The 27,828-nt window shown below is 39.6% G+C and overlaps 2 protein-coding genes across 2 annotated transcripts; both read left to right on the top strand.

Moving 5' to 3' along the window:
* Positions 1-30: 30 nt before the first annotated feature.
* On the top strand, positions 31-14,276 carry gareml (GRB2 associated, regulator of MAPK1-like). Its single transcript, XM_026340731.1, has 7 exons — positions 31-311; positions 3,554-3,694; positions 7,897-8,027; positions 8,180-8,345; positions 8,977-9,827; positions 11,417-11,586; positions 12,315-14,276. Exons 1-7 carry the CDS (start codon positions 200-202, stop codon positions 12,910-12,912), a joined length of 2,169 nt encoding a protein of 722 aa, XP_026196516.1. The 5' UTR covers positions 31-199; the 3' UTR covers positions 12,913-14,276.
* A 2,908-nt stretch (positions 14,277-17,184) lies between these two features.
* Positions 17,185-23,551, top strand: hadhb (hydroxyacyl-CoA dehydrogenase trifunctional multienzyme complex subunit beta). Its single transcript, XM_026342037.1, has 16 exons — positions 17,185-17,277; positions 18,240-18,312; positions 18,680-18,721; positions 18,938-19,034; positions 19,249-19,293; positions 19,540-19,639; positions 19,866-19,953; positions 20,504-20,691; positions 20,823-21,003; positions 21,174-21,295; positions 21,687-21,766; positions 21,864-21,911; positions 22,099-22,186; positions 22,504-22,578; positions 22,815-22,979; positions 23,118-23,551. The coding sequence occupies exons 2-16, from the start codon at positions 18,246-18,248 to the stop codon at positions 23,151-23,153; spliced, it is 1,422 nt and encodes a 473-aa protein (XP_026197822.1). The 5' UTR covers positions 17,185-17,277; positions 18,240-18,245; the 3' UTR covers positions 23,154-23,551.
* The last annotated feature ends 4,277 nt before the right edge of the window (positions 23,552-27,828 follow it).

Here is a 27,828-nt window from a genome sequence, read left to right as displayed (position 1 = left end):
GCTCCCTCCCTCCCACCGTCCGTGCGCACCGACGGTGACTGCGCTCCCTCTTTCTCTACATTCAAACATGGCGAAACTCTTTGCCATTATCCCACCACCATCACCCTCATCCTCCACCTCTCCATCATTACCATCGACGCCTACATCGCCCCCATCACCGTCGCCACCGTTATCTCCGGTACCGTGATGACCCGGGAGGATGGAGAAGTTGTCGGCGAGCCTGTCGGAGATCACTTGGAGCCCGTTGGCGCTGCCGCTGGACGCGGTGGTCAGCAAGTTCCGTCTGCCCACTCTGGTCCGCCTGGCCCACGGTAAGAGAGGCGACCCTCACCGGGTACTTCGAGCTCCACTGCAGCATCTCAAACTTTCAGGGCTGTTGTTGGATTTTCACAACTTGTCAGCGAACTATCGCTCCTCAAAGCACCAGAGGTGAAATCACACAGCCGATGATCATAATGGCGACAAATAAGCTTTTCCGGCCAGGGCTTGCAAAAGACGTACACCTTTATTATAAAAGTGTGTTTTTACAGAGTTTTATCAGTATAAAGATGTTTGAATAAGTGTTACTGAAAAATCTGTGCATTTTAATGGTGTCAATGTTGGCAGGAAGAACAGCTTCCGGTCAAAACTTTCAAAATAAGTCCGCAAACTTATACGATTTTTTGTTAAAACCCAAGGAAAACACGTTTTGAAGATGATTTAACATTTACAAATGATCAAATAAAAAATCTGAATCGTGCAGGCTTATGTCATACAGGCGTGATCTTTGCAAACAGTCCCTGTTAGCAAAAAAAAGCTATTACCCTATAATTTAGGCAGACACACAGGACACTAGCCAGGATTTAAAATGAAGTTTGTTTCCTCAGCTGTCCTGAATCCTACAATCACTGCCCCAAATTAAGTCACTTTTCTGTATTTTGGATTTTTAATTTAGTTTAATTTCTTTGTTTCTGTGCTGTAGCTTGCATCAATGAAGGTTCTGCTATTCTGTGAGGTTATATCTGATTAAAAGCTTTCCATTAACACGTCAGTTTTCCTTATTACTACTAGTTCTTTTAACCATAGGTCAATTTACAAGTTTAATGTAATCATGGCAAATAAAGGCACTACCACAACAGGACACAATAACATAAGCATTTAGCTGGCCTTTTTTAAAACAACTAACACTGAACAATAACTACAAAGCAGGCCTAGACATAATCTACAACAGCATTTAACTAGGATAATACTAACTAACTTTGTTATTGAAGAAGATGTACCTGGGATTTTAGGACCAGGATGCATTGTGCTTCATGAATGCAACCTTTTAAACAGAATACAGTTTGGTAGTTCACTTTAGGCTTTTGTAAATAAGGTAGGGGTTTGATTTTTAGCCAGTCTGTTTCTTATATCAAATTAGCCATGGAATCAACAACAGCTGAAATACTCATATTCAATTACTTGATCAGCAGAAAATTCAGGATTATTTTAAAGCTTTAGCCATTGATTGGACAAAGAAATATAATTATTATAGAATAAAACAGGAATATTAATTGATTTGGTACATAAAACATAACTTTTAAAAACAGCCTATGACTAACTAGGCACCATCATCACCTGCTGACAGACAAATTAAAACTCCTTGACCCAGAATTATTTAGAGGGGATTCCAGATGATACTGTGTGCAGTTTAATGGTGCGGCTGGTGATGTTTTATTCCATGTTACACTTCAGAGAGGTGTATAATTTCTTTATTTATTAAATAATTAGGTTAGTTTAGGACCAGCAACATTTTCTATTAGTGAAAAAGCACAGAAATCACAGATGAATCTATGTGTCCATCTTAGATGTGTTTTACTATTTTAGGAACTTTTAAATTCTGGCTCTGATTTAGTTTAAATTAAAATAGATTACACACCACATATTAGTCAGATGAGGTTTAAAGCATGCTGTCAAAATACAAAATAGAGTTTAACAAAAACACACTGGATAAGATGATTGAGATGGTTAGAGGAGCCACTCTGTTGCCTACTTTATCATAGTTTTTTGGAAAAAGGGGTTCATTATATTTCCAGGTTTTCAGTTAGTAACTTCCTGAGCCGTTATTTTGAAGCGGACATCGCGTTATTTCCGTTATTATTTATTTATTTATTTTGGTTAAATGCGGCCACTTTGATGCAGCTGCAGAATTTATTCTCGGACATAGACTTTCTTAGTTCTTACCACTCCACTGACTTGCATAAGGAAGTCGTCATGTAATGTTTCAGTTCTGTTTTCTCATAATTTGTTTGATGTTTAGCTGCCAACATGACTGTCTACTGAAAAAGATTTGGTCTTTACTTTGGGAACGGGCGATGGGTGTCATGGCCAAAGTTGTTCCAGTCCAGTGAAGGCAGGAAAGCCACAAAGTGTCTGTTGTGCTGCTGAAGTGCTGCTCAATTCTTTTCATATGTAAATGCTGTAATCTGTCGGTGAATGTGTTGAATACTAAAGAGCAGCGAGGAGCGAAGAGGAAAACCTCCAACTTTGCTTGGTGAACAAATGCGCGCACCGGCTCCAATTCCGTGACACAGTCCGGAAAATTACGCACCTTCCATCTGCAGAACGCGTGTGTGTATGTGCGTGTTGTATAGTGACAGCAACAATAGGTGTTTATTAACTGCTCTGTAGTTACCCCACAGATGCCTGCTTGTTTGCACAGCCAGTCAACCCGACCCAAACCGTGGTTAGTTATTTACAACAGGGCATGATACCAGCGTTTCATCAAGCTTTAATTCTCCACTTCACATAAACAACAACAGGGGTTTTATCTGTATGATGAAAGTGTGTTTGTGTGTGTGTGGGTAGCAGGTAGTGCAGAATTAAAGCGACTTTCCTGATAAATTATGAATGCACCAGATGGCATTCTATATTCACATATAGTCAAAGATGGATATACATTCATGCACACCACACTTGTTACACATGAACTGGCAGTTTGCCCACACAAAGCACATTTTCCCACTTTGCTAAAGCTGGCATTGATTGGTCACTATTCAAAATTACTCTATACTGTATGATCATCATGCTGCACCTCACTATAAAAATTCCTTAATAGTGCAAAATTAAGATGCAATCATGCAAAGCCTGATCTTGTGTTTGTATTCAGTCATCAGTCACTATAGTTGGTAGACTAAAAGGCAAAAGATGTGCATCCATGTGAGTGAGAGAGAAAGTATTGTGTGTGTGATTGAATTGTACAACTGTGCTATCAGCAGAAATCAATGCTGGTGTGCTACATGCTGGACCCAGTGAGTGCCGGAGAGCTGTGTGTGTGTTTGTATGGGGGCTGTGTAATAGTAGGTTGCCAGTTGCATAGCAGGCTCCTGATGAGTAGGTTAGGGTGGTGAACCATCACTGATGGTAGTAATTATGGACACTGAATCTCAAATGCGTGAGAGTGTGGGTGGGGCATGGAGGGTGGTGTATTTTAGTGTTTTCCATTACCGAGATGCTTCTTGTGACCTGAGAAATTAAAACCTGATGTTTGTTTATTGCATTTCTCTGTGTTGACATGTGTATCGATGTGTTGCAGGTGAATGCGTGGAAGGTCTGTCAGAGGAGGATGTGGTGCTGTTACACTCCTGTCGTCAGTGGACCACGGTGACAGCCCACAGCTTAGAGGAGGGACACTACGTAATTGGACCCAAGATAGATATCCCTCTGCAATACCAGGGTCAGCATGCACATGCACTTTCACATAAATATTATTTTTCTTCACGCTTGATGGCATAGAAAAACTACTGTCAAATTACATTACTTCAGCTTTCTCTATGAGTAATAATAAATACAATTTATTTTTTCAGTTGAGCAACATATTTCACTTGTTCTATATTTGGTGATTACATTTTTAGGGGTATTTTTTGTTTTTCTTTGAAAGACATGCTTTAGAAATGCACCAGTCGTCCCCTGTCTTACTAGGGACACTGTGACTCATTAACACTGACACTCATCAACTTAAACCCTAAGCCACAAGGTTGCTGTAGGATTTGCATGTTCTTTCCACTTTCCTCGGGCTGCTTCCTTCCAAAAAGCACATGCCAGGTATTAGCAGTACTCCTGCCAATGACTTCGATGAAAGCACTGGCCTCACAACTAGATTTGAAGGTCAAAGTCTGAATTTTCACACTGAAGTGACACTATCTTGGTGGGCCAGTCATTAAAAGGATGCCAAACACGTGTCCAAAGATCCTTGATCACTGTGATGATCCCAAGTTGTTTCAATATAGTAAATACACCCTGAAATTTTACATTTAATGTTATAGCTTCACAACTCTATTACATTTATAAATAAACAGGTTCTGTTCTATGCGCTACCAGTACCTTAACCTAATAAAATCCAAGGTCATGGACAGATCGTTAGATGCTAATACTGTGGCTTTTTATGCATGCTGAGCAGACAGGAGGTTTTCCTTCTTAGATATTGGACATTTTTAGCCAATTCCCATTATGATTCGTGCAGTTTAAAGTACTAACTGTACTTTGTACAGTTTAAAGTACAGCTTAGACACAAGAAAGTTACTGGTCCCAGCTGAGACAGCATCGGGGTTGTTTTCATTACCTGGGAGCAACTTCTGTTCCAGAAACAGTCCAGCACATAAGCCCTGTAAAACAGGAAATTATATATTTTTAGACTTTCACAGTGTCTATGCTAAGTCATTAGGCTTGTAATTTACTCTATCTGTAGAAGAATGATATCAATCTCCAGTTTCTCACAGCAAGAACCAAAATGTTGGACTATTGGACCTTTATAGATTTAGGGGCAATCAAAGGGGTATACTTATGGTGAATAAAATGAGCACAATGTAATCTAATAAATACTGGTGCCAACTGTGATTTAGGTTAAAACGGCAAATATTAGGATTTAAAAGAAATGTTCACTTACAGTGTGTAAATAGTCATATTTGAAGATATTAAAAACATATTTTTATCAACACCTAAAATTAAACTTTGGTAAAAAGTAATCCCTGTCCATACAAACACATTCACACAACCACACGTTACCTTCCCTGACTCCTCCTGTTTACTGACCTGTCGTCGTCCTGCTGAATGAGTCTAGTCAGTATGATCTCACCAGAGCTCATCCCATAGTTCCGACTCTCTGTCCAGTCACATTATTTGCCGTGTAACTGGATCTTAATGCCTCATCTCCGTTGCTTCCTCCATTGATAGAGCGCTGATGTCACCTCACACTACTGCCGCCTCTCAGGCTCCTTTTTGGAAGAATGAAAGAACATTTAGGTGGGAGGGAGGGTGTGTTGAGATCATTGTTATTATTGAGATGTAATCATTTTATTACGGAAACATGTGTCCACCAATATTGATAATATTAGTGGTTAGCAGTAAGAAGTAAACAGCTTCAAGAACAAAGTTCAAGCACTTGATAGAAAGAAGTTGTAAAAAGTGAGTGAAGTGAGTTTATATAGGCTTCATGGTTTCCAAAGTATTGTGCCATTTTAGTGTAACCAGAGTTGTCCAAATGCCTTTTACCACAAAAAGATAAAGGGAAAACAAGGGAAACCTCTTGAACACAGTACTTCCAAAAACACCATAAATACTGGGATGTTTAATTTACAACCCTTAAGCTTTTTATAACATCAGACCCAAATCCGGACACTAGCTGTAGCTGCCATTTATTTAGCAATATCCATTTGTTACCAGCTCCTAGTGAGCGTCTTCAGCATTTTTGCCAGGTTGTGTTGTGATTTTGATACATACACATATTGTTAGTAAAACCAATTTTGCTATTGACGTCAGGTTTCTCTCCTAGTGTTTCCACATTTGGATTCCTGTGGTTGCTGGTTTGTAACACCGTTAAATGTATTTCTACCTATTAGTTTCCTCTCTTTGTAGTGGGTTTGTATGTGGGTTAGTTGTTGTGACAGGCAAAGCCCTACAACTGCACCGAATTGTCACCAAATCAACTAAAACCAGAGATGTTTAAAGTACAAAGTGCAAGTACAACTAGTAGAGTATAATAAAAAGTAACATGACATACAAATACTCATAATAAATTATAATTACCTTACAACTGTACTAAAATGCAGTACTTGAGTAATTGTAAGGGTAATAACTTAAATAGGATTATAGAGGTACATTAGGAGGAGGTGATAGGAAAACTGTAGTCCATGTAAAGTTTCATTAAAGTTTTCACTTCCTTTCAGTCAACTGGTTTTACAGGCTGGCATATTTGTGTCTTGTCAATTAGTGATGTTCATTGCAGGAAATGGTTTCACTGGTGGAAAACGCACTTCAGGAGGCAGGTAGTGTAAGTCTAGCAGGCCTTAATAACAGCCTTCTAACAGCTAAAGGCGAGTCTAGACTGTTGCAGGACTCTGGAGTTACACAAATCCAATTTAACTATGTATGAACCATTGTAGTAAACAAGAAAAAAAGACAGCCAGCAAAGCATACCTTTAGAAATACCTTTGTGTATGTTTAACTATGACAGGTGAACTGTTATTTAATCAGATGCCAATGTCAGTGATGAGCTAATGTCTGTGTGATGACCTCATACAGGAAGTCTAAATAAGCTTAGGAGGAGACTATTATAGGTTTCTCCCTGGGGATGGACAACAGGATGCTCCCTCCTCCTCCTCTCTCAGTCTGTATCCCCCACTGTTGATCAGTAAAAGACAAGGATGACTCAAGTACAGAGGACAGAAAAGCTGAATGATTCCTTCTCATGAATGGGTTTCAGGGAAGCAAGTGGCGCCACAGCCACTCTTGTAATGTGGAACGAGCAACCGAAGCTTAGTGTGCAGGGATTTAAAAGCCTCAGAGTGTTTTCTTCATGGAATATTTTCTCACAGAGTGATAGTAACTTAATGACGTCACATCTCATTTAACTTTTGAAGCTTCACTTCTAGCCAATGAATCTGTGTAAGAGTTTCCAGGATGGAGAGGCCTTTTTTTGTATAAAACGAAACTGTTTCATTTCAAATCCACATTTTAAGTTGTGTTGAAAAGCAGCACTTACTGGTATTGTTCATTGGGTGGAAGCCTCTTATCCTGGGAGCTCTGTTAGAATTAAAAGGTGGGGGTTGGAGGAATAAGAGAGAGTGAGAAGGAGGGAGGTGCTGGCGAGGAGCCTCGTGAAGTTTGGTATTCTGCTCGGCCTCTCAGACTAAAAAAAACAAAAACCAAAAAACATTTTCATCTTTCTTCTCCTCACACACAAACAATCACTTTGACTCTATGAGAAACAAAAGGATGGGTTATCATAGGTCAATACACTCCGATAAACTGTTCTTTTGAGGATGATTTGGAGCTTGTTGCGCTCTAAATGGTTCGTTACAGTATCAAAAGGTGGCACAAAATAAAAATATTAACAGACAAAAACAGTTTAAAGGACACAAACACCAAACTGCAACACTGGAGTGCATAAGTGTGAACGATTTAGGATGAGCAAGGGAAAGAAAGGAGGAAACAGAGAGAGAGAAACAGTTGTGTGTGAGTGAGCGTTTCCATGGCGATGTGTCTCTGCTCTGCGTGAGAATGGGGGTTCTTTATTGGTTGCCATGCCAACGCTCTTTGGCTGTTGATTGGCCGAGTGCTGGTGCCAGGTCATAGGTCACAGAGGTGTCTCTGAATTCCTGTCATTCAAACAGTTTGCACTGCGTATGTTTGAAGTAAGACTGCTGGGAGCAAAGAATATATAAAAAACATATACAACTCCTCACCTCTCCTTTTTCTTACCTCTTTCCATTCACTATTTTTCATCACTTTCTTTCCTCTGCTCTTCTTACACTTTATTCTTCTTCTGTGCTTTCCTTCACTTCTTTCCCCATTTCCCAACTTCGTTCCACTTCCTCCTTAATTCTCTTCCATCTGTGCTCCTTCGCCCTCACACTCATCCTCTCTCCATCCTCTCTGTAGGCAAGTTCAAGTTGTTGGATGAAGACCGGGACATTAGGGATCCAGTTCAATATTTCTCTAGTGTTGAGGAAGTTGCTGGAATCTTCCCTGACCGTGTCTTTGTCATGGAGACCATCACCTTTAGCGTCAAGGTTAGCATCGTGGCACATCTTCATTTCCAGTTCTGCTTTACGTTTTTGTTGTTTAACCATTATGAAGAATTATGTTAGACCCTGGCCTTCCCACCACAGGTTTTTGCGTAGGACTTCCTACATGCTCATACTCATTCAATTGTGTGCTGCAGGTGGTCTCAGGGGAGTTCAGCGAGGACAGTGAGCCCTACAGCTTCACTCTGCAGGCTGGAGATGAGCTGTCACTCATGGGGAAAGCAGAGCTTCTCTGTGCCACACCATCAAAAGAAAAGACAGGACTGAGCGCGCTCCTAAGACGCCTGGGAAAGACTCCTAGAAGTGAGTAAGGCCAAACTCACTGTGTTGTAGTCTATGTATTATGCAGTCCTGTTTCAATGCTTGAAAATGAAACACATGAAAATGACATCAGTGGCAATACTGATTGGGATGAGAAAGTCAGTCGTCAGTCATAAAACATCTGCAACAAGGTGCCAGATCCTTCAGCATACTGCATCTTTCAGCAAAATGTAACAGGGTTTATATTTAGAAAATTGCTGTCATCCAGTCATCACGCTTACATCCTTTCATAAATTCAGAAGGTTGTGATCACACTGAGCAGAAAATATGTAGTAGAAACGGTTGTGCAACATGTTTGTGTGAAGACAGATTATGCAAGCCTTCCTTGCTTACATAATATTGTCTTCACTATCAGCAATTTACACCAACATCAATAACTTGTAGAAGTAAACACAAGACAACCAAATTAATCAATAACAAATCCTTCAACATAGCAGGTATGTAGCTCCCATGTAACTTTGATTTCTAGTTAAATTTCTTAGAAGCATGTTAGTCACACCATACAGCTTTGTAGGTGTGCCCAACCCACTTTATGAGGAACTATACTGTACTTTTAGACCCAGGGATTCTGTTAACTCCTTGCAAATACACCTTTCTGTGTCTGCATCCTCAGGTAAAACCCCCTGCCTGGTTTGTATGAACCATCGCACCAACCAAAGCGTCAGCCTGCCATTTGGCTGCCGTGGACGCTTTTGCACACGCTCCCCTCTGGAACAAGGGATGTTGGGAGGAGAGCACACGGTACGCAGCATCATCGAGAGGGTTCGCCTGCCTGTCAATGTGTCTGTACCTTCTCGACCACCTCGAAACCCCTACGACCGCCATGCAGTGCGAGAGGGCCACCGATACAAGCTGCTCAACATTGTAAGCAAAACTGTGGTGCTCTGCATGGTACTCCGCCGACAAGAAGTTTCCCCCTCCCATTTCCTACTGCTGCGTTGCATGCCCAGGTTTAACGTGGCCGAGGCCTCCGTCCACACAGCGGCATTAGAAAGTCTTCTACTACGCCATGCATTTGACCCAGACGCCTACTCTCGTGCTGTTAGAGAAACCCGACCAGAGCTGGAATGTATGACGGAGGAATGTGTGAGCCCGCGGCGCTCTCGCATGTGTGTTTCAGGTCAGGACTCACTGGTACCGGCACTACAACACCTCTCAATGTGCGGGTATGGGGGTGGGGTTTCGGACAGCCTATCACAGCACTGCAGGGACTCTCTTGGTGAGAGGCTGGGAGAGGGACCAGGTGAGGAGAGAGAGTATGTCACTCCTGAGTGGACTGAGGCAGAAATGAGGACCAGCGAGGAAATCCCTTATGAGGAACTCTGGACCAATCAGAATGCAGAGGGTTTGGGAAAGGAGCCAAACCTCATCTCCTTTCATTCAGCTTCCTCACTGGACGGCCCTCTTGGTACCGTGGTGACAAGAGTGTCTACCCCGCCACCTGTACCTCCAAAATCTGATGCTGTGAGTTTCAGTCTTCTGTCCTTTATTTTATCCTATCTCACATCCTTCTTATCTGTCCAAGGCAGCATCCGGCTGTTAAAAGTCAGGATGCCTGGCTTGAATTATTCATGCATCATAGCTTTTAAACCTCACTGACCATACACACACAGAGACTTCCCGGAAAGGCTGCCATACACTCACAGTTGATATGCTCACAGCATTTTAATGCATATGTTTTTACAAATGAAGTAGGTACATATTTGCTGTATCAAAAGAAAAACACAAGTATAACAATGCATTGACTGTTGTGAAAGTGCAAATTTAGAGGTTTTGTTTATTGTAATTGCTGTACGTTGTTAGAAAATCAAACAGGATGGGTGGTCTTTGTTGTCACGTTTTAGTTTCTGATGGTGAACACTTTAAAAGGCTGTGGTTCTGGCATGTGTACAGGTATGTGAATGGTATCAAACTTCCTTTGCTTGCTTTCTCTGTTTTTGAATACCTCTCTACTTCTACCTGGTCGTACTACTTTCTATGGAAGTTGTAGTTTCAGTTGTTGGTTTATTTATTAGTTCTGATGACAAACTGAAACACATTCCTGGGGATTTTCAGCTAAATGGGCAACTCGATAGAATGTGTGTGCATTTCATACAATACAGGTCATTTCTACTAAGATAATAATAATTCTGTGCACATTCCACTACAACTTTTGTGATGCTAGTGTAGAAATTTGGCTACAAAGGAGACACAACTAGGCCATTTCTTATTAAGGACATAAACACAATAAGTACTAATATTAATTAAGTATTTAAGAGTAAAAATGTGATGTTACTGTGTAGAACATCACTCAAGAGACAAATCGGTTTTATTTTTTATTAGCCATATATAATGAAAATGTTGTGGAATTTTACTTTTATATTACTTAGGTGAAATGTGTAATATATGAAGTGTAACTACATTTTTATATCAGTGTGGGGGCTACATTTTATGTTTTCTATCTGAGTTGTTCTTCACTACTAGGTTCTCAGAGCGCTGCTAACATTCCTCATTTACTTGTAAGTCATATAACAATTATTTTAAAGTACAAAACGGTGCAGTATGTTGAAAACAATGTTTTTGCTGCAAAGCTGTTCACATTTTGTTTTCATTTGGATGCTCTCCAATGTTAGTCTACATGAGGGGAGATTATCATTATCACACTTGTTTTGTTTAATTAACTTTTTTATTTTAAAGTGACAGCAGCGAGCAGCAGTACAGAGAGGGTGTGTGGGTGTTGATGTCTACTATGCAGCTGGATTATACCCTCTCACACACAATGTTCTTCATTCCCTGATATTTAGCCTGCCAAGACACTCACAGTGTGTATGTGCATGCATGTGTGTGAAGAGCTTGGTACAGTGTGTGAGGCAGTTTGTTTGAGGTGTAAAGGTCACCAAGTTTGACATTTACCAAGCAGAACATCGAGACAAGCCAGCAGACATAGATAAACACACATTCATGCACGTGCACATGCACACACGCATACCCATAAAGCCTCCTGAGAAGTCTAAGTTTTAGGAGTTAACTTTTTTTTGCTGTGGTAGCTCTCATTTCTCTGTCTGTATGTCTAGGTGAGAGAGGAGTGTCGCTACTTGATTGCCCCTCCAGTCCCCCCTCGCTGCTCTAAAGGAGGATCCATCTCTTGTCCGGCACCAAGCCCACCTGTCCCACCTCGCTTTCCCAAAACCTCTACGTCCCCGAGACCTAACCTCTCCTTCTATTCCTCTGGACTTCAGGACAGGTACAGTATCAGCCTTTATGTTATCAATAAATCAATATCACATTAATGTGTTAACACTGTATTTCCCAATAAAAGGAGATAAGCTAATCTCGTCCTTCCTCCTTTTTAAAGCAAAAGGGGAGAAAGACAAACTAGACCTCCCTTCTTACTGTTTTTAGTGGTGTAACTACTGATTATTTTAGTACTGACAGTGTAGTACTTGATGGTGTAAAGACATTTTCAAAATCTTTTGGGCAGCCACAAGAATAACCAAAAAAACTATTGCAGGTGCAAACATATCAGGTCCTAGTGGTATATAGTCTTCATTTGCAATAAAGTGTCCCAATATCTGTGCTTTGTGCTTTTGAAAATAAACACTTAACAACCCTCAGACTTTCTCATTAGTATTAAGCCAACGTAAATGAGAAACTTCTAAAAGTGTTATGAAGATTTTACATATCTACAATAACAACACAGAAAAATGAATCTGCTTATATGATCAATGTGATATGATCAAGAGCTCCAGAATAGCTTTCAATTGGACCTTATGCTGTGTTAAATTTGTTAGAAAAGGTAACATTTATTAGTCGTATAGCTGAGAGATAAACCCTCTATCACCCACTTGACACTGAAATATTCTGATATAAATACTGGTGAAATAATGCTGTAAATATAATATATTAGTATAACTAATATTGAACAATCAAGGTCTTTTTTAATTTTTAAAACTTTCCTGTGCTCTGTTTCAGCTGCTTACCCTCTCCAGATGCTTCTCTTTACTGTTACCCATGCTCTTGGGGAGACTGCCCTGCCCCTAACTCTGCTAGTCCTGAGCCAGCCCCTGCAATTCCTACAGACAGCTCAGCCAATCCTCAGCCAGCACAGGCCACCTGGGCAGAACCATGGGTGGATTCTTTCACCACCTCTGGACCACGGCTCAGGCCGCCACCTCCACAGAGTCGATTTGCTCCCTTTGGGGCATTAAACCCCTTCAATCGCCAGTCTCCTTGCCCTTCGCCTGAGCCCACTGCCAATCCCACAACAGATTCTTCCAGAGGTGCAGAAGGCGGTGGGACATCCACAGGGGTCACTGAAGGGTTGTCCCCACCTGATCCCACCTGGAGACCTCCTGCTGACCTGTCTGCACTGTCATTAGAGGAAGTGTCAGCATGCTTGCGGTTCATTGGCCTATCAGAAGCAGCTGTGGCTGTGTTCCAAAGGGAGCGAATAGATGGCAGCCTTCTGGTGCAGCTGACCGAGGACATTCTGTCACATGATTTTCACCTGAGCCGACTCCATGTCACCAAGATCACACAGTTCATACAGGGCTGGAGGCCCAAAATCTAACACACACACACTGTCCTGGTAAATGTGCCTGTTGGCTACTGAGCCTTCTTGTATGTGCCTTTCACTGTGACCCACTGGTTACTGAGCCCCATTGAATGAAGCTGAGACTTTGCCGAAGGAAACCACGCCACCCTGTGGTCAAACTATAGAATGGACACTTGGCTGGCTCATGAGCCAGACAGAGAGGCAGGCAGAGTGCACATTTACTGTCTGAATCGCAGACTCAGACTAGTTTACTAACAAATGGCTACAACAGAGAGTTACATTATGAAAGTGCCCTCTTTCAATGTGTCTTTGGGGCAGATAGTAAACCACAATTTATCTTAATGATACAAGACAGCATAAAGGTTTAAGCACTACATACGTTTGTACAGCCCTCAAGCTTTGGCCAGACATAAAATCTGATATGAGGGGGAAACATGCTTCCCTTTTACTTTATTGTAAATGTTATATTTTGGTAAATGAACACAATTTGTGCAGTTTTTACAGATTGTAAAATTTAATTTTTTGCACAGTCTGCTTTAACTGTCTCATTGGGTTTAACTGGCAGGCCTTTGGCATAAATAACAAAAAGAGAGGTACGGAGTAAGATACATACGAAAAGAAAAATTCGGAAAATGTAAAATCTGATCACCTGACAAAGTAATTACCAAGTTTGTCACGATCATCTGTGATTCACTGATCTTATTTTGGTGGCTCAATGGTAGAGCATTGGGTTGGGATGCATCTTGTGTAAAAACACATGCCATATCAATGTTTCACTGTGTTACTCAGCTATAAAAAGAATAAGCAGTGTGAACAAACAATTCTTATAAGCATAAGAAATGTCAACAACAACTATGATCCACAGCCCTATAAAAGATGATAGAAGTATCAAGTGTTTCATAATAATAGTTGTAATTGTCCAGTTATTAAATTATAAAAAAATGATCAAATGACCAAATGATTAATTTACTAATCAAAAAATAATCTGCAGAAAATCAAATCTATAATCATTGTTTTTAGCTGTAGCCCTGCATTTTTAAATTCTGTTTGGGTAATAAATCCTGCCCTGAGTAAAGGAAGAAACTGATCAGCTATATTGACAAGTTTTTTCTAGAAGCAAGAACATCCATGATATCCAGATAAATGTGAACATGCAATTTATGTTGTGTTATGCCTTTTTTTATTATTATTTCTCGTGATTCTGTCTCATTGTCTGAAATAATCCCTTTTACCCTCCAAGGACATGTGCACACACACACTTACTTTACCTCTTCTTTAGTCTTGTTCACCCACATAATTTTGATGGGATCTTCATGATCATGTAAGTACAAGGCCTCTGTAAGAAGAGCAATGAAGAAATAAATGAGGAAACAAAATAAATAGACATAATGACATCTGAAAACCAGCTTATGTTTTCTGTTTGTCCTGGTGGTTGTGTTTAATCTGAGTCATAACAACACAGATATGAGGTTGTGTGGCTTATAGCAGATAAGGTTGGATACACTATCAGGGATAAAATATTGAAAGGGATAAAACAAAATCTGAGATCTGTTTGTCATCAGAAAAATAGGCAGTGTGACAGGCCATTGTTTTTGTTTTAATGATGGGAGAGTCAGACAGCTGCATAAATGAGCTGATCTCAACCCCAGATTATAGCACTGCCCCCACAGATTTGTACAGTAGGCACTAGGCATAATAGGTGCATCACTTCACCTGCCTCTCTTCTAACCCTGATGCACCCATCACTCTGGAACAGGGTAACTCATCAGACAACATGACCTTCTTCCATTGCTCGAGTGTCCAGCCTTTAGGCTCCCTAGCAAATTCAAGCCTTTTCTCATAGCTGTGACTGTTTTGTTTGATCGCTGATTATGATCATTCAAAATTTTTCTTTGGACCACATTTCTTTCTTGAAGATGATGGTTTCCCACAATTTTTTTCTTCTTAGATGTTTTCTTTGCCTCATTCATGCCAATAATTTCACCAATTTGAAACATATCAACATCTTTTCCACGACCACAGGATGTGTCTTACAACATGGTTTTTCAATGAGAAGCTACTCACTGCATTAGTTAGGGTTAATTAACTTGTTGCCAGCTGAAAAATATTCATCCATGCAGCATAGCAACAATTTTCAGAGTAGTCTGATACTCCTGAGACAGACTAGCTACCTGTCCAGAGTTTCTCTGTCCTGACAACTATGGTCTGCTCCAGCCCCCCACCCCCCGGTTAACAGGATAAGTGGTTTAGATGCCAGATGATAATCTGACACTGAATACCGAAAGTAGCTATGTTTTTGAAATGTAATTGATGCATCTTGCAAAATTGAAAAGCCACATAATGAATATTTTCACATTGTCTTTAAACTTGTGCACTGGATCCATCATCTTGTCTTTGTCTGCCTTAATTTTCCTCCCTCTTAGTCTTACATCAAACACTCTAGGGAGACCCAGCAATACAGACATGCAAGCAACAAGTGGGATGCAGATATTGGGAGCTGAAATCCCCCCAAGTGAGGCTCTTGACCTTAGTATACTCCAGTGTAACTCTGTAGCCACTAGCACAAGACTGTGATAGTTCTTTCAAGCCATTAACACAACAACTAATTAGTATGAGACAGTGTATTTATACCATTTTAGGTCATCTCTGATTGCTGCCTGCTCCAGGCTGCAGTCCCAGCAGGACCCAAGATTGTAAGTTAACTATAGAGAAAAAAACAAAAGTCTGACTTCATCTTATTCCACATAACATTTAACATAGCATTTTCACACCTTAAGGAGATTCTTCCAATCACACACACACACACACACACACACACACACACACACACACACACACACACACACACACACTTTTTTACCATTAAAGCCTCCATCTACGCAGGAGCCATGAATCACAGTGACAATTAGAAATTTATCAGTCTTATTCAACATCTTCTGGCCTTCCTGTGAGAGAATGGTGAACTCCTTGTCTTGCAGGACCGGATCATACAGAGATGGACATAAAGGGTTTAAATATAAGCGGATCAAACAAATGTATTAATTTATTTCATAATGTTTATTCATTTCATTAAATGTATTACTGAAGTAACTTTCTTTAATTTGTTTGCAGTGTTAAATTACAACAAACTAACATTTTTCACAAACCTACCTGATACGATCCCTTGTTAAGCAGCCAGCTTTGATGGAGATGAAGATGGCATTTTTCTGTTCTGTCTGACCAGCTCTCTCCCATCACTTACATCAGCTTACAATGCACACAATCACTGAATCATGTCACTTCTGGCAGTCAGACGCTTACAGAGACAGGTATTCAAAACTGTCACAAAGATATTATTTTCATTAAATGTATGGCCACAAAGATACACTTAAACACCTTAGTTGGACTGAGTCATACTGCTGCCACAGTATCCTTGCTCGAGGACACTAGGACATCCTGCTATCTGTCATGTATCTGAAGCCAATTAATTTGCCTGTAACTAGGTAAACAAAAAAATTTTTTAGAGTAACTAACTAATACTAGTCCACATAAAAAACATTGTGTATTGCCATAAATCAATGAATATCATATCATCATAAAAGTATTGTGATAAAGGGCCCAAAAAACAAATACTCACAAGAAGAAGAAGAAACAACAAAACAGAGACACAAGTAAACACATTATCTACAGAAGTGAAGCTAACAAAAAAGAAAATGTTAGTTAGTTAAAAATGTATAGTATAACCTGGCAGTCTTTAAGCATTACTATAAAACACACATGATTTCTGCTGATCTACTAATTGTTGTTACTAAAAATATCCAACCTACCTAACAAATTAGCTAGCTAACGGCATGCTACCAAAGATGTTAGCGCAATTATAAACTTTATATATATATTATAAAATTACCACGCTCTTGTCCATAATCAGCACAATTTCACAAATTATTTTCAATCTGTTTAAATCGAAAACAAATGAAAACTTTGCTCTAAACAAATAGTATAATTAAAAGTGTTAGTTAAATAAATTATTTGCAAACTTTGAAAAAAAACTCCACCTGTAACAAACTGGACCATCAGGGGCGCAAGAGCGGCAAACGGAATAAGGCCCCTTATTCACCCTTAAATATTGCCGTAGCTTAAATTTTATTGTACTCAGTTTTTTGTAGTTGCTGTTGATAAGTACTATTTCATCTAATTTTTTTTATCATATTTATACTAATAATGTCTCTTCGTTACAAGGAGATCTGCACATCTTAATTTGTTTCCTGTGTGTTTTCGTCAGGCATTATTTTGGTCAGCTAACACACTGGTGGGGTCTTGAAGTGTGTGGTTTTTGTAGTCCAGTAGTGCTGCCGAGTCTGACAGGGACGTAGTGTCGTCAAAGACATATCACAAGTACAGGTAAACCTAAACTGAATTATACAGAAATCTATCTATTTATCTATTATAAGACTAGAAGCAGGGAAGGCATGGTTTGAAATGTGCAAGTACGTTTTTAAACCTAGCGTAGTGGAATAGATGACAACTGAATGGACGCTTTAGCTAACAAGTAGCTAGCTAGCACGTAGCTTCCAGTTTCAATGATTTGCTGTTTGTACGGTTTCAGTAACGTAGTTTTCATTTACTGTAAACTTCCTTTAAGGTATTTAATTCGTAGTCGATTTGTGGATAGTTGTGATGTTTGCATCTTGTGCTTGTGTCCTGTCACACTGCAGGAGAGGAATCTAGGTGAAGGGTCACAGTCATGTGAGGGGGTTGGGCTGTTTGACCGTCAGTCATACAATAATATATAGATTAAATAAACCACAGATTACGTTGATAAATTAACACATACATACCATGTAGGTGTCCTTCAGATTTGTATTCAATTCAAAATTCCCTAGAAAACGTATTTAATTTATAGGGTTAATTATTTTCTGCAGATATTGGGGATGTGTTTCAGAGAAAACGCAAATCTACCATGGTTTTCGACTTTACACATTTTAGCGTCACATTAATCCACAAAAACTGCAAAAAGTTATTGATTTGGATAATTGTAAACAGTCAGTAAGCCATGTGGATCAAGGCTGGAAGACGTGGAAGTCACATATTCAGCTGACCTTTTGCCTACTGAAGGAGATCTGATTATTACCTTACAGTGTGGTTCTCTCAATCTCCGGGCTCAAACATCATAAAACAACAATATTTATGCATATGGTTTTGCAATTTAGAAATAAAATAAATATGTTATTTCTGGGGGGGAAGGCAGTCCAAACATAAAGTTCTGTAATTTATTAAAACATGAAATGTTCTGCAGGGCCATAAACCTCATCTCCAGAACCACAGTAAGACCTTTGCAGTTAAGATTATAATTGTCTGTGTAGATCATCATGGCTTCCATGTTGCTGAACTCGATGCGGAGCTGCTCCGTCAGCCCTTCCTGGGGAGTGCAGTTTGGTAAGTTGTCATTATTCTCATTTCTATATTAGTTTAACATGTTCCAAAATATGTCAGAGGAATAGGATAATCCACCAGACAAGTGAATAGTTTAAAAATGCAACGCACATCACCAGTGACTTTATGAATATACACTGTATATTAGTTGTTGTAAAACTGTGATCTTTGGCCACTTTGCTCACCATCTTCAATAACACACTTCAGTGTAAAATATCAACATTGACTACAGCACTGTTATCTGCTTGTTTATGTTGTTGTTGTTTTAAAGTGAGTACTGTTAATTATTTATTATACTTGTGCCAACTTACATTTTGGTGAAATAATTAAAATGAAAGATAATTAGTAATATTTTCTCAATGTGTTTTAGGGGCACGCTCTCTCTGTACCACAGTCCAGCTTCAGGCACAGGGTAAGTAATTATTTTGAATGATATAATTTGTATCCACATAAAAAATCCAAATTATTGTCAGTTGTCTATTGATGGATTCATTTATATAGCTGAACAATACATACCCAAAACTATCTTGTAGTCTATCTTGGTAGACTCTAAATGGACAATTTGACTTTTCAGATGATACATAAGTTGATCACTTATCAAACTGGTACTGTCTTAAATTTCCATTAGTTCAGACGAAGAGCAAGAAGACACTGGCCCGGCCTGGTGTAAAGAACATAGTACTGGTGGAAGGAGTTCGAACGCCGTTCCTTGTTTCTGGAACCACGTATGTCCCTGTTATTTTAATGGTTAACTTCACTCGTCTGGTTCCACCAGACATCAATGATTTTTTGATTAAAAGTTTGTTTGTTTTTTTCACTATGTGGCAATGAGGAAAGTTCAATGAATGATTTTACAATATAAATATTGAATTCTTAAGAAAACCCTGTAATATAATTCCAGTATCCTGAAGATCAAACCACTCTGTTTTTTATTTACAGATATGCTAACCTAATGCCCCATGACCTGGGAAGAGCCGCTCTGCAGTAAGTTTGTCTGTTTTTTTTTGGGGGGGGGGGGGGGGGGGGTTTGTTAACAATATAACAAGACAATAAGTTTAGTATAAGAGGTTTTATTGACCTTCAAGGCAAAGTCCAGTGATGAAGTCTGTAGTTGTGCTGATCAAAGATATCTTAAGACCAAGTTGCTAGTTGAGTTAAACATGTCAGACTGGGAATGTTTTGCTGTTTTACATTTTTTAGAGCTATTGTGTTTTGTTTGGGTTTCCTCAGGGGTCTGCTGAACAGGACCGGCATACCCAAAGATGCTGTAGACTACATTGTCTATGGGACAGTCATCCAAGAGGTCAAAACCAGCAATGTAGCAAGAGAGGTAAACATACAAATTCACCCCAAAATGTTAATGTTTGTCATACCTGGAGCTTTATCTGTCTTGCACATGTTTAATGTGTTGTCCTTCATCTGTGACCCTAAACATAACAAGCACATCATCTTAACTAAGAGAGCCTTTAATTTTTGGTAAATTCACAGTGACATTCTACAGTTTTACTTCTCCAAAGCTTTTTACACTTGTCTTTAATGTTGTGCTGTGATTTCAGGCAGCACTTGGTGCAGGATTCTCTGATAAGATCCCAGCTCACACAGTCAGCATGGCCTGCATCTCCTCTAACCAGGCAATGACCACAGGTATGTCAAAAAAAAGTAAATCTTCCAAACCAAGCCCTCACTGCCATGCTTATTTTCAGCATGGCTCTTGTAATTTACAAATGCTGTGAACTGTGGGCCCATGTGTTGTTGTTTATGAGGCATTATGCTTTCAGGTTGTACATCTATCTTATTCTTGTGATCACAATATCTCAGGAACCCCTTGAGGGACTTTCTGCAAATTTTTCCCCAGCATCCTCTTGGACTTAATTTTTAACTAACTTTAGAAAATGACAATGGACAGACGTGCATGTAAACCGCAGCCTCACTGGTTGACAGAGGCATACAGTGTAGTATATTATTATTATTATATTGTACTAAAAACTAACCGTAACAACTTGTCATGTTGAAGATGATGAATTATTGCAAAAAAAAACTACATAGACACTTTATAACAGTGAAGGCTGTGAGATATAAATATGTCCTCACAATAATAAGGCACATACAACATTGAAAATGAGAAAACAGGACAGGATATTTTTCCCTCTTTGTTTGGCCTTTTTGTCTAATTTTTGTCCATGCTTTTTTCCAGCTGCTGGTCTGATTGCTGCTGGCCAGAGTGATACCATTGTGGCAGGAGGAGTGGAGTTCTTGTCTGATGTTCCTATTCGCCACAGCCGAGAGATGAGGAAGATAATGCTTTCCGTCAACAAGACAAAAACCTTTGGTCAGAGGCTGGGTCTTATTGGCAAACTCCGTTTGTCACACTTTTCACCGGAGGTTGGCTTCAAATCATCAGACATGCACCTCTTTTATGTGGTTCCTCACTGATTTCAACATCCTCCTTTGACATGACATACAGCATGTTTACTGTATTTTCTCCTATAACTTTGTATCATGTGTATATCTAGCTTCCTGCTGTAGCTGAGTTCTCCACAGGAGAAACCATGGGTCACAGTGCTGATCGTCTTGCTGCTGCATTTGGGGTCTCTAGAGCGGAGCAGGATGAGTTTGCTGCGCGATCACACACGCTGGCTAAAAAAGCACAGGACAGTGGTCTGCTACAGGATGTCATCTCTTTTAAAGTACCAGGTAAACCCATCACAATATTAGTCTACATTCTGCTGCTTAACAAATTAGTAATTTATATAGTATAAGTACCTGATTATTTGTTACAACCATAAGTTGCAGCCGTAGTTGTGTGCTGCAGTTGATTCTGTTGTTACATTAAAATCGACATAATATATTTTTGTCTTTTCCAGGTCGTGATATTGTTTCCAAGGACAACGGCATCCGCCCCTCCACCATGGAGCAAATGGCCAAACTAAAGCCTGCATTCATTAAACCACACGGCACTGTCACTGCTGCGAACTCATCCTTCCTGGTGAGCACGCACACGCACATACACTGTATACACATATCAACATTAAATGTCTCCTTCAGACCTGGAGCATCAGCTCTTTGTGTAAAACAAACACACAAAGCACACACAACAAACACAAGCTGTAAATCACCTGAAGCGAAATACTGTTAAAGTGTGGTGGAGTGTTTTCAGTGAAACACTAGCTCTGGCTTTGTTTTTCAATTATCTTAAGCAGCCTTTTGGGCTTTATAATAAAGTTTTCTAGTGACAGTAGTGAAATGAATTAAATAACCTGTCCAAATAATGTGCTCTGGTTTTCTTTCAGCTGTTTTTTAAAGTTTTTGAACTGTGGAAATGCTGTCACCACTCATAAACAGCCCTAACTATAAACTGTTTGTGTGTGTGTCCTCAGACTGACGGCGCCTCTGCTGTGCTCATCATGTCTGAAGAGAAAGCTTTGGCTATGGGTTTCAAGCCTAAAGCCTACCTCAGGTACCTGCGCCCTCTCCGTTTGACAGAGCAGCCGTAATGACTTTAATGATGCTATGTCAGTTAACATTTTAGTCATATTGTGTTTTCATCTTGACAGAGACTTTGTCTACGTGTCTCAGGACCCCAAAGATCAGCTGCTTTTGGGGTGAGCTTCAGTGTCTTATTCTTAATTTTCAGAAAGAAAATTCAACAGCTGATTCTTGTTCATAGCTTATATATTATACACTGTACATACATACAAACATACATTCATTGTTTCCCACACATAGACCATACATTGGATTATAATTAAGCATTAAAACTTTACTGATCTATTTTCTCTTTTACACTAGGCCAACGTACGCTACGCCCAAAGTCCTGGAACGGGCCGGCTTATCCATGAATGACATTGATGTCTTTGAGTTCCACGAGGCATTCGCAGTAAGTTATCACTAAGTATTGTATTGTGCAGGTCTCTGTAGTGGTGGGGGAATGTGTGCATTGATTTACTAATATTGTGTCAGTGTCCAAGATATTTTACACCATAGATGTACATTATGTTTAGAAAAAAAATAATTTCTCAATTTCCCTGTCTGCCTTAATCCAACTGTGGCTTGTATTATTTATAAACATCAATGCTGGTGTAAGATTTGACTGGGTTACACATCACATTCACATCCTGAACTTTTGATTTAGTAGAAATCCATGTGTTTTCTGTCTCGTATCTATGGTAACTCTGATTAAACCGTGTTTTTCAGGGTCAAATAATGGCAAATATGAAGGCTATGGAATCTGATTGGTTTGCCCAGACATACATGGGCAGGAAATCGAAGGTAAAGATGGTTTCTGGTCTGCTGTTGGTTTTTTCCTCACAATAGATTCACACAATACATATTGATGATAATTTGTTTTAGTCGTTTGATTTGATATCACAACATCACAGAGTTGGTGAACAACAATAAAAAATATGTGTCTTTGCTCAATTAAATGAACAGAATTATTTAAAAAGAACCTCATCTTTTCTGAATTTAGTGTTCACTGGTGGTGTCTTCACCTTGTCTGTTTGTAGGTTGGAGCTCCTCCCATGGAGAAGTTCAACCTGTGGGGAGGCTCCCTGTCTTTGGGCCATCCGTTTGGTGCCACAGGCTGCAGGCTGGTGACCACAGTGGCACACAGGCTCCAGAAAGAAGGAGGACAGTATGGACTAGTGGCAGCCTGCGCTGCTGGAGGACAGGTAATCTGATGGGTGGTGCATTTATGAAACAGTAGAATCACACTTCTGCTTTCACATTTAGAGCGTTTTACATTGCTACACCGTGCTGTAGATCATGTGACACATTTTTCCTGACAAGTTTGTGCTCATGTTTTCCAGGGTCATGCCATGGTGATTGAGGCCTACCCCCAGTAAAGCACTTAACATCGATATCTCTAAGCAGATCTTTAGGTTCATCGTGACAGCTCCACACGCATGCTCTAACACAAAGACAACAGAGTGTAAAGACTAGCACCACTTTGCCTTGGTCAGAGGAGTCAGAAACTGGATGTAAGTGTCTGTGTGTGAGGAAGTTTGTAGAAATTCATCTTAACTTAAAGGCTGTTAAATTCTAGCAGAATGTTGTCGAGGATTTTTGCCTTTGATTTTGTGGACTGAAGTGTGTCATGTCTGCGTTCTCATGGACTTGAATGTAACGTGGCAAATCTTAGGCGCTCAGAGGAGTTTCTCTGCTAATGTTTATATACGCTGTAATATTTTTCTTACAAACTGTGGAAATTAAATGATGTGATGATAAACACACTGACACTCATTTCAGGCCTTGCTTTTCTGTTTTTTGCAAGACATTTTGAGAGGGACAACTGTACTAATGTTACAGCTCCATTCTAATTATCAAACAACAAAACAAAAAAGGACCCTGTTATTTTATTACGTACACCTGTGGTTTTGCTGCTGGCATTAAAATGTATGCTGCCTATTAGCTGCACTGCATTATTGGGAGCTTCCAGTAGAAGCCAGTATTTATGCTTTTAAATACTGTTTGATGTAACACGATGCCTGTAATATCCTAGTTTATTGGAGTGTAAGTTGTTGCAGTCTCTTGCAGCGGAGTCTACTGAATATTAATAGGAACTCCCTGATTGCCATAGATTTTAAAGAATATGAATACAGGAATTTCCCTTAGGGAATAATAAAGTATTTGTCTTCTCTCAAGGCTTTACTGTGTCCATAAAGAAAGTTGGCATGGTCTTATCTTACCTGTCTAGTGTGCTGCCTTCAGGGTCAGTAGAGAGTGTGGCCATATGTCTTTGACTCTTTAGAGAGTTGTCACACCCCAACTAGTTATGACTCAATCCAGTTTGTTTAATTTATTGTATTTTGTGAGTCTTTATTCAAACACTAATAATAATCAAGGAACCTTTCAGAATTACCCTGAACCCAACGTATTGAAAAATACATTGAAACATTATCATTATTTAGGGTCCAGGTACAACCTGCATTATCCAGCTTTGGGGCTGTTAAATCAAATTTAAAGACATTTGAAGTTTGAAGATTTTTAAAAGCCTGAGTGTCATAATGTTCAGTAACAATCTACACAAGTGAAATCAAAAGATGTTGCAGCTGAAATAAGTCCATAAATGATTTATTTCCCCTTTTGAAAAGATGAAAACGATTAATTTCTATGGACTAAACACTGTGGGTGTGGTTTTATTTCCTGACACTGGTCTTGTTAGTGTTGCTGACTTTGGGTTTTGTGAACAGTTTACTGTGTTTGAGTTGATTTACGTCCTTGATGCAACAACAACTTCAAGTTATTTTGATGAACCATGTTTTATTCACCAGGTAAATGAAACTTAGTGTTGCACATAACAAAAACAACAAATCTGAGGGTAGGGGGTGTTTTGTCTTTAACAGATATAAACATTTGCATTTCCAAATTTCGGTTGCATTTGCATGCCAGCCATGCACTAAGATGTGTCAGCAGTAGACTGGCTTAGGCTTCCTGTGCACTTAATTGATGGTGAATAACGCTGTCTGCTGCTGACAGGACGACTGATGTTAATGAGGAGGTAAAAGAGGGATGCTCGGGCTTCCTGGTGATTTAAAACAACATGAATATGGAAAAGTGGGAATGTGACTGGCAGATGACTTGAAAGTTGAGGCTGCGGCGGTGTCTTCCTCATGTTTGGGTGTTCACACGGTGGAAAAGCTGAACTTTTACACCAGCTAAAGTGTTTAATTGACTGCGGATGGTAAATTTATATCAACACATGCCTCTTTTGTGCACACAGAGTGTGTGTGCGACCCCCTCAGCGCTCACCGGGGAATCACACACACACACACACACACACACCTGAGGTGAGCTCCTTGTTAACATAACTTCAGTCAGACACCTCCGTTTAAAATGTATTTAAAGATTTAATTCTCCCACTTTAAGAAATCCTTGACTCTGAGCAGGAGGAGCTGATTAATGCAGCAGAACCTGTCACCGAGCTGCGGGCGCAGGGAATAAAACCAATGTTTTAGTGCCAAAGCAAAACGGAGCTCAAATGTAAATAACAGGGAGAGAGACAGAGGAGTGTGTGTGTGTGTGTGTGTTTTTAAAGCTTCAAAAACGCCTGAACCCTGCGAGACACCGGAGACACGCAGACACACACCGACAGAGCGGGCCGCCTCCCTGCTCCCCCCCAACCTCAGCGGGGCTTTGATCACTCGGAACCTTTTATGGGGAATGACTGGCGAATGCACCCGCTGCTGTCACTACAAATCTGCCTCACGGAGCGCGCACAGAGGCGGGGAGGCGAGGGGAGAGGGTGCGGGGGGTGCGGTAGGTAGGTGGATGCGGGGGGTGGGGGTGGGTGGGGGAGACGGTGTGCAGCGGGCTCTTTCATCTCGTCCTAGCCGGCTCACGCGGGGCGGCACCTGCTGAAAGCTGCACTTGACTCGCGCTTCCTCCACCTGCTCCGGTGCGTGCGTGTGCATGCGTGTGTGTGTGTGCGTGTGCACGTTCAATAGGTTTCCGTGCACTGTACTGTACGAGCTCTGGAGACTCGTGTGCATGCAGCCACTCACAGGATGAATCATATCCGAGAGCTCAGGGTCACTGGGAACAGCTGTGTTCACACATGCATGTGTTTGTTTTAGAATGCAGTAGATTTAAATGATTAAATTAAAAATAACAATTATAATAAAATTATCAAACGTGGGCTCTACGTTATTACTTAATGTGTCAGATGTCATGTTTGATCCAACAGGTGGGGTCAAATGGAACATACACAAAAAACAAATGAGAAAGATTTAGAATAATTTAAAGATTCATTTGTGAGTTTACTACTACTTTTAACTACTAAATGCATAATGTCACTATTGTACCTTACATTTTTCCATAGACATGAATGCAAACATGCAATATCAAAATCTTACTGTTAAAATAAAGACTGAAAAAAAAGTATTAAAACACACATAAAGCTCACTAATTAAAATGAAAGAACAGAAATGTAAAAAAGGCAATCTGTAGTTTTATAGAAAGTTATGTGTTGAACATGTGTTGATTTCTTTTTCAGTAACTTTGTGGGTACAGGCCAAACGTAACACATCAAAAACAAATAGAAAAACAAGCAATGAATGAATAAACAGTGAATTTAGCTTTTAAAAATGCTATATTATTACTATTGTACCTTATATGTTTCCTTTTAAAAGTGATTCTGGTGAGGAAAAATTTAAAAATCTGAATATATCACTAGTACCCTAAATGTTAAAGATGTGGAAATACTTCAACACGCTTAAACTGAATTGAATATGCACTATTATAGCTGGAAAAGCCAGATAGTGTCGAGTGCAACAGAAGTTAAAGCTGACTCACTCCTGTCATTTGGTAAAAACTGTGCACCAGCTAAAATCTAAACTAGTACCATGATAAACTTATTATATCGATGGACTAGAAGAGTCTAACCGAGCATTTAAGTCTGAAATGTAGCTGCTGTTTGACCCACTCTCCCTCTAAAATGTCATTTTATGCTACTTTACACAGTACTTTTACTCCATCAGTTTACAGTTATGCAAATATTGTACTTTTTTTAAGTAAACTTTAAAGCTGCCAGTTACTTTGCACATACAGATTATAGTAAATAAACTATTAAATGATGATGCTGGGTGCTCTAAACAAGCCAACTCACTGATATACTTTTATTTTGAAATGGATCATTCTGTTTTTTGAACTTTAAATAGTAGCCTATTTTACACCATGGTGGGGCTACTTCTCTTAGTTAAAATATCTGAGTACAATGTTTTGGAAAAATCATTTTTTTAAATTCAGTATTTTGAATTTAATCTTGTTGAACAAACAAAATTTCCCTACAAACGTCACAACTCGATAGCAGAGGGGAGTCCGCGAGTGAGTAGGGGGGAAGTCATGATTAGCTCAGATGTGTCTGACTGTATATCATAGAGGGTTTTAAACTACAGTGATTACAGCTAGAAAGCTGGAAAATTAATTAAGAAGAGAGAACTAGTGAGTTTTATGGGTAAAACCAAGTTATTATAAGTACTTGTGCTGTACCACTAAGTCAGTTTATTACTTTTAATTTATGACTACTTAGTCGGAGATATAAGCCGTACTATTTCTTTAGAAAATATAATATATATATTAATTTATTATAGAGGTTTATTACCAATTCCACACACAGTGTAAATTAATTAATTAATATTAATGTGAAGTTGTTTGTACCTGTTTAGCTGTTTCACCTGAAAACCAGGAAGGACTCATTTCACAGTTTCCTCCATTGTTAAGTGAACTTTGTCCGTTGTTTCCAAGCAGTGTCCAAACATCCTGTATTCGTTTTACAAAGCTACAGGGTCACATTTCATTATGTCTGCATGCTCAGATCAGTTGCATCGTTTCTGCTGTCTGGGCCTGCCTCTGGAAACAACCCAGCTGATCCTGATTTACGCTTAGAAGAACAGTGTAAACACACCTTCCTCCACCATCAACACATTCTGCTCTGTTTGTCCCTGCAGGTACAACTGCAGGTAAAATCCTGAAACATTAAATAGATATTTCAGTTCCTAACAGGTGCAGCCAGTGCAACGA

Source organism: Anabas testudineus, chromosome 24 (genome assembly GCF_900324465.2).
Source record: "Anabas testudineus chromosome 24, fAnaTes1.2, whole genome shotgun sequence".
NCBI classification, from domain to species: domain Eukaryota; kingdom Metazoa; phylum Chordata; class Actinopteri; order Anabantiformes; family Anabantidae; genus Anabas; species Anabas testudineus.
The sequence above is the reverse complement of the archived record's forward strand: the minus strand, read 5'-3'. Positions and strand labels throughout refer to the sequence as shown.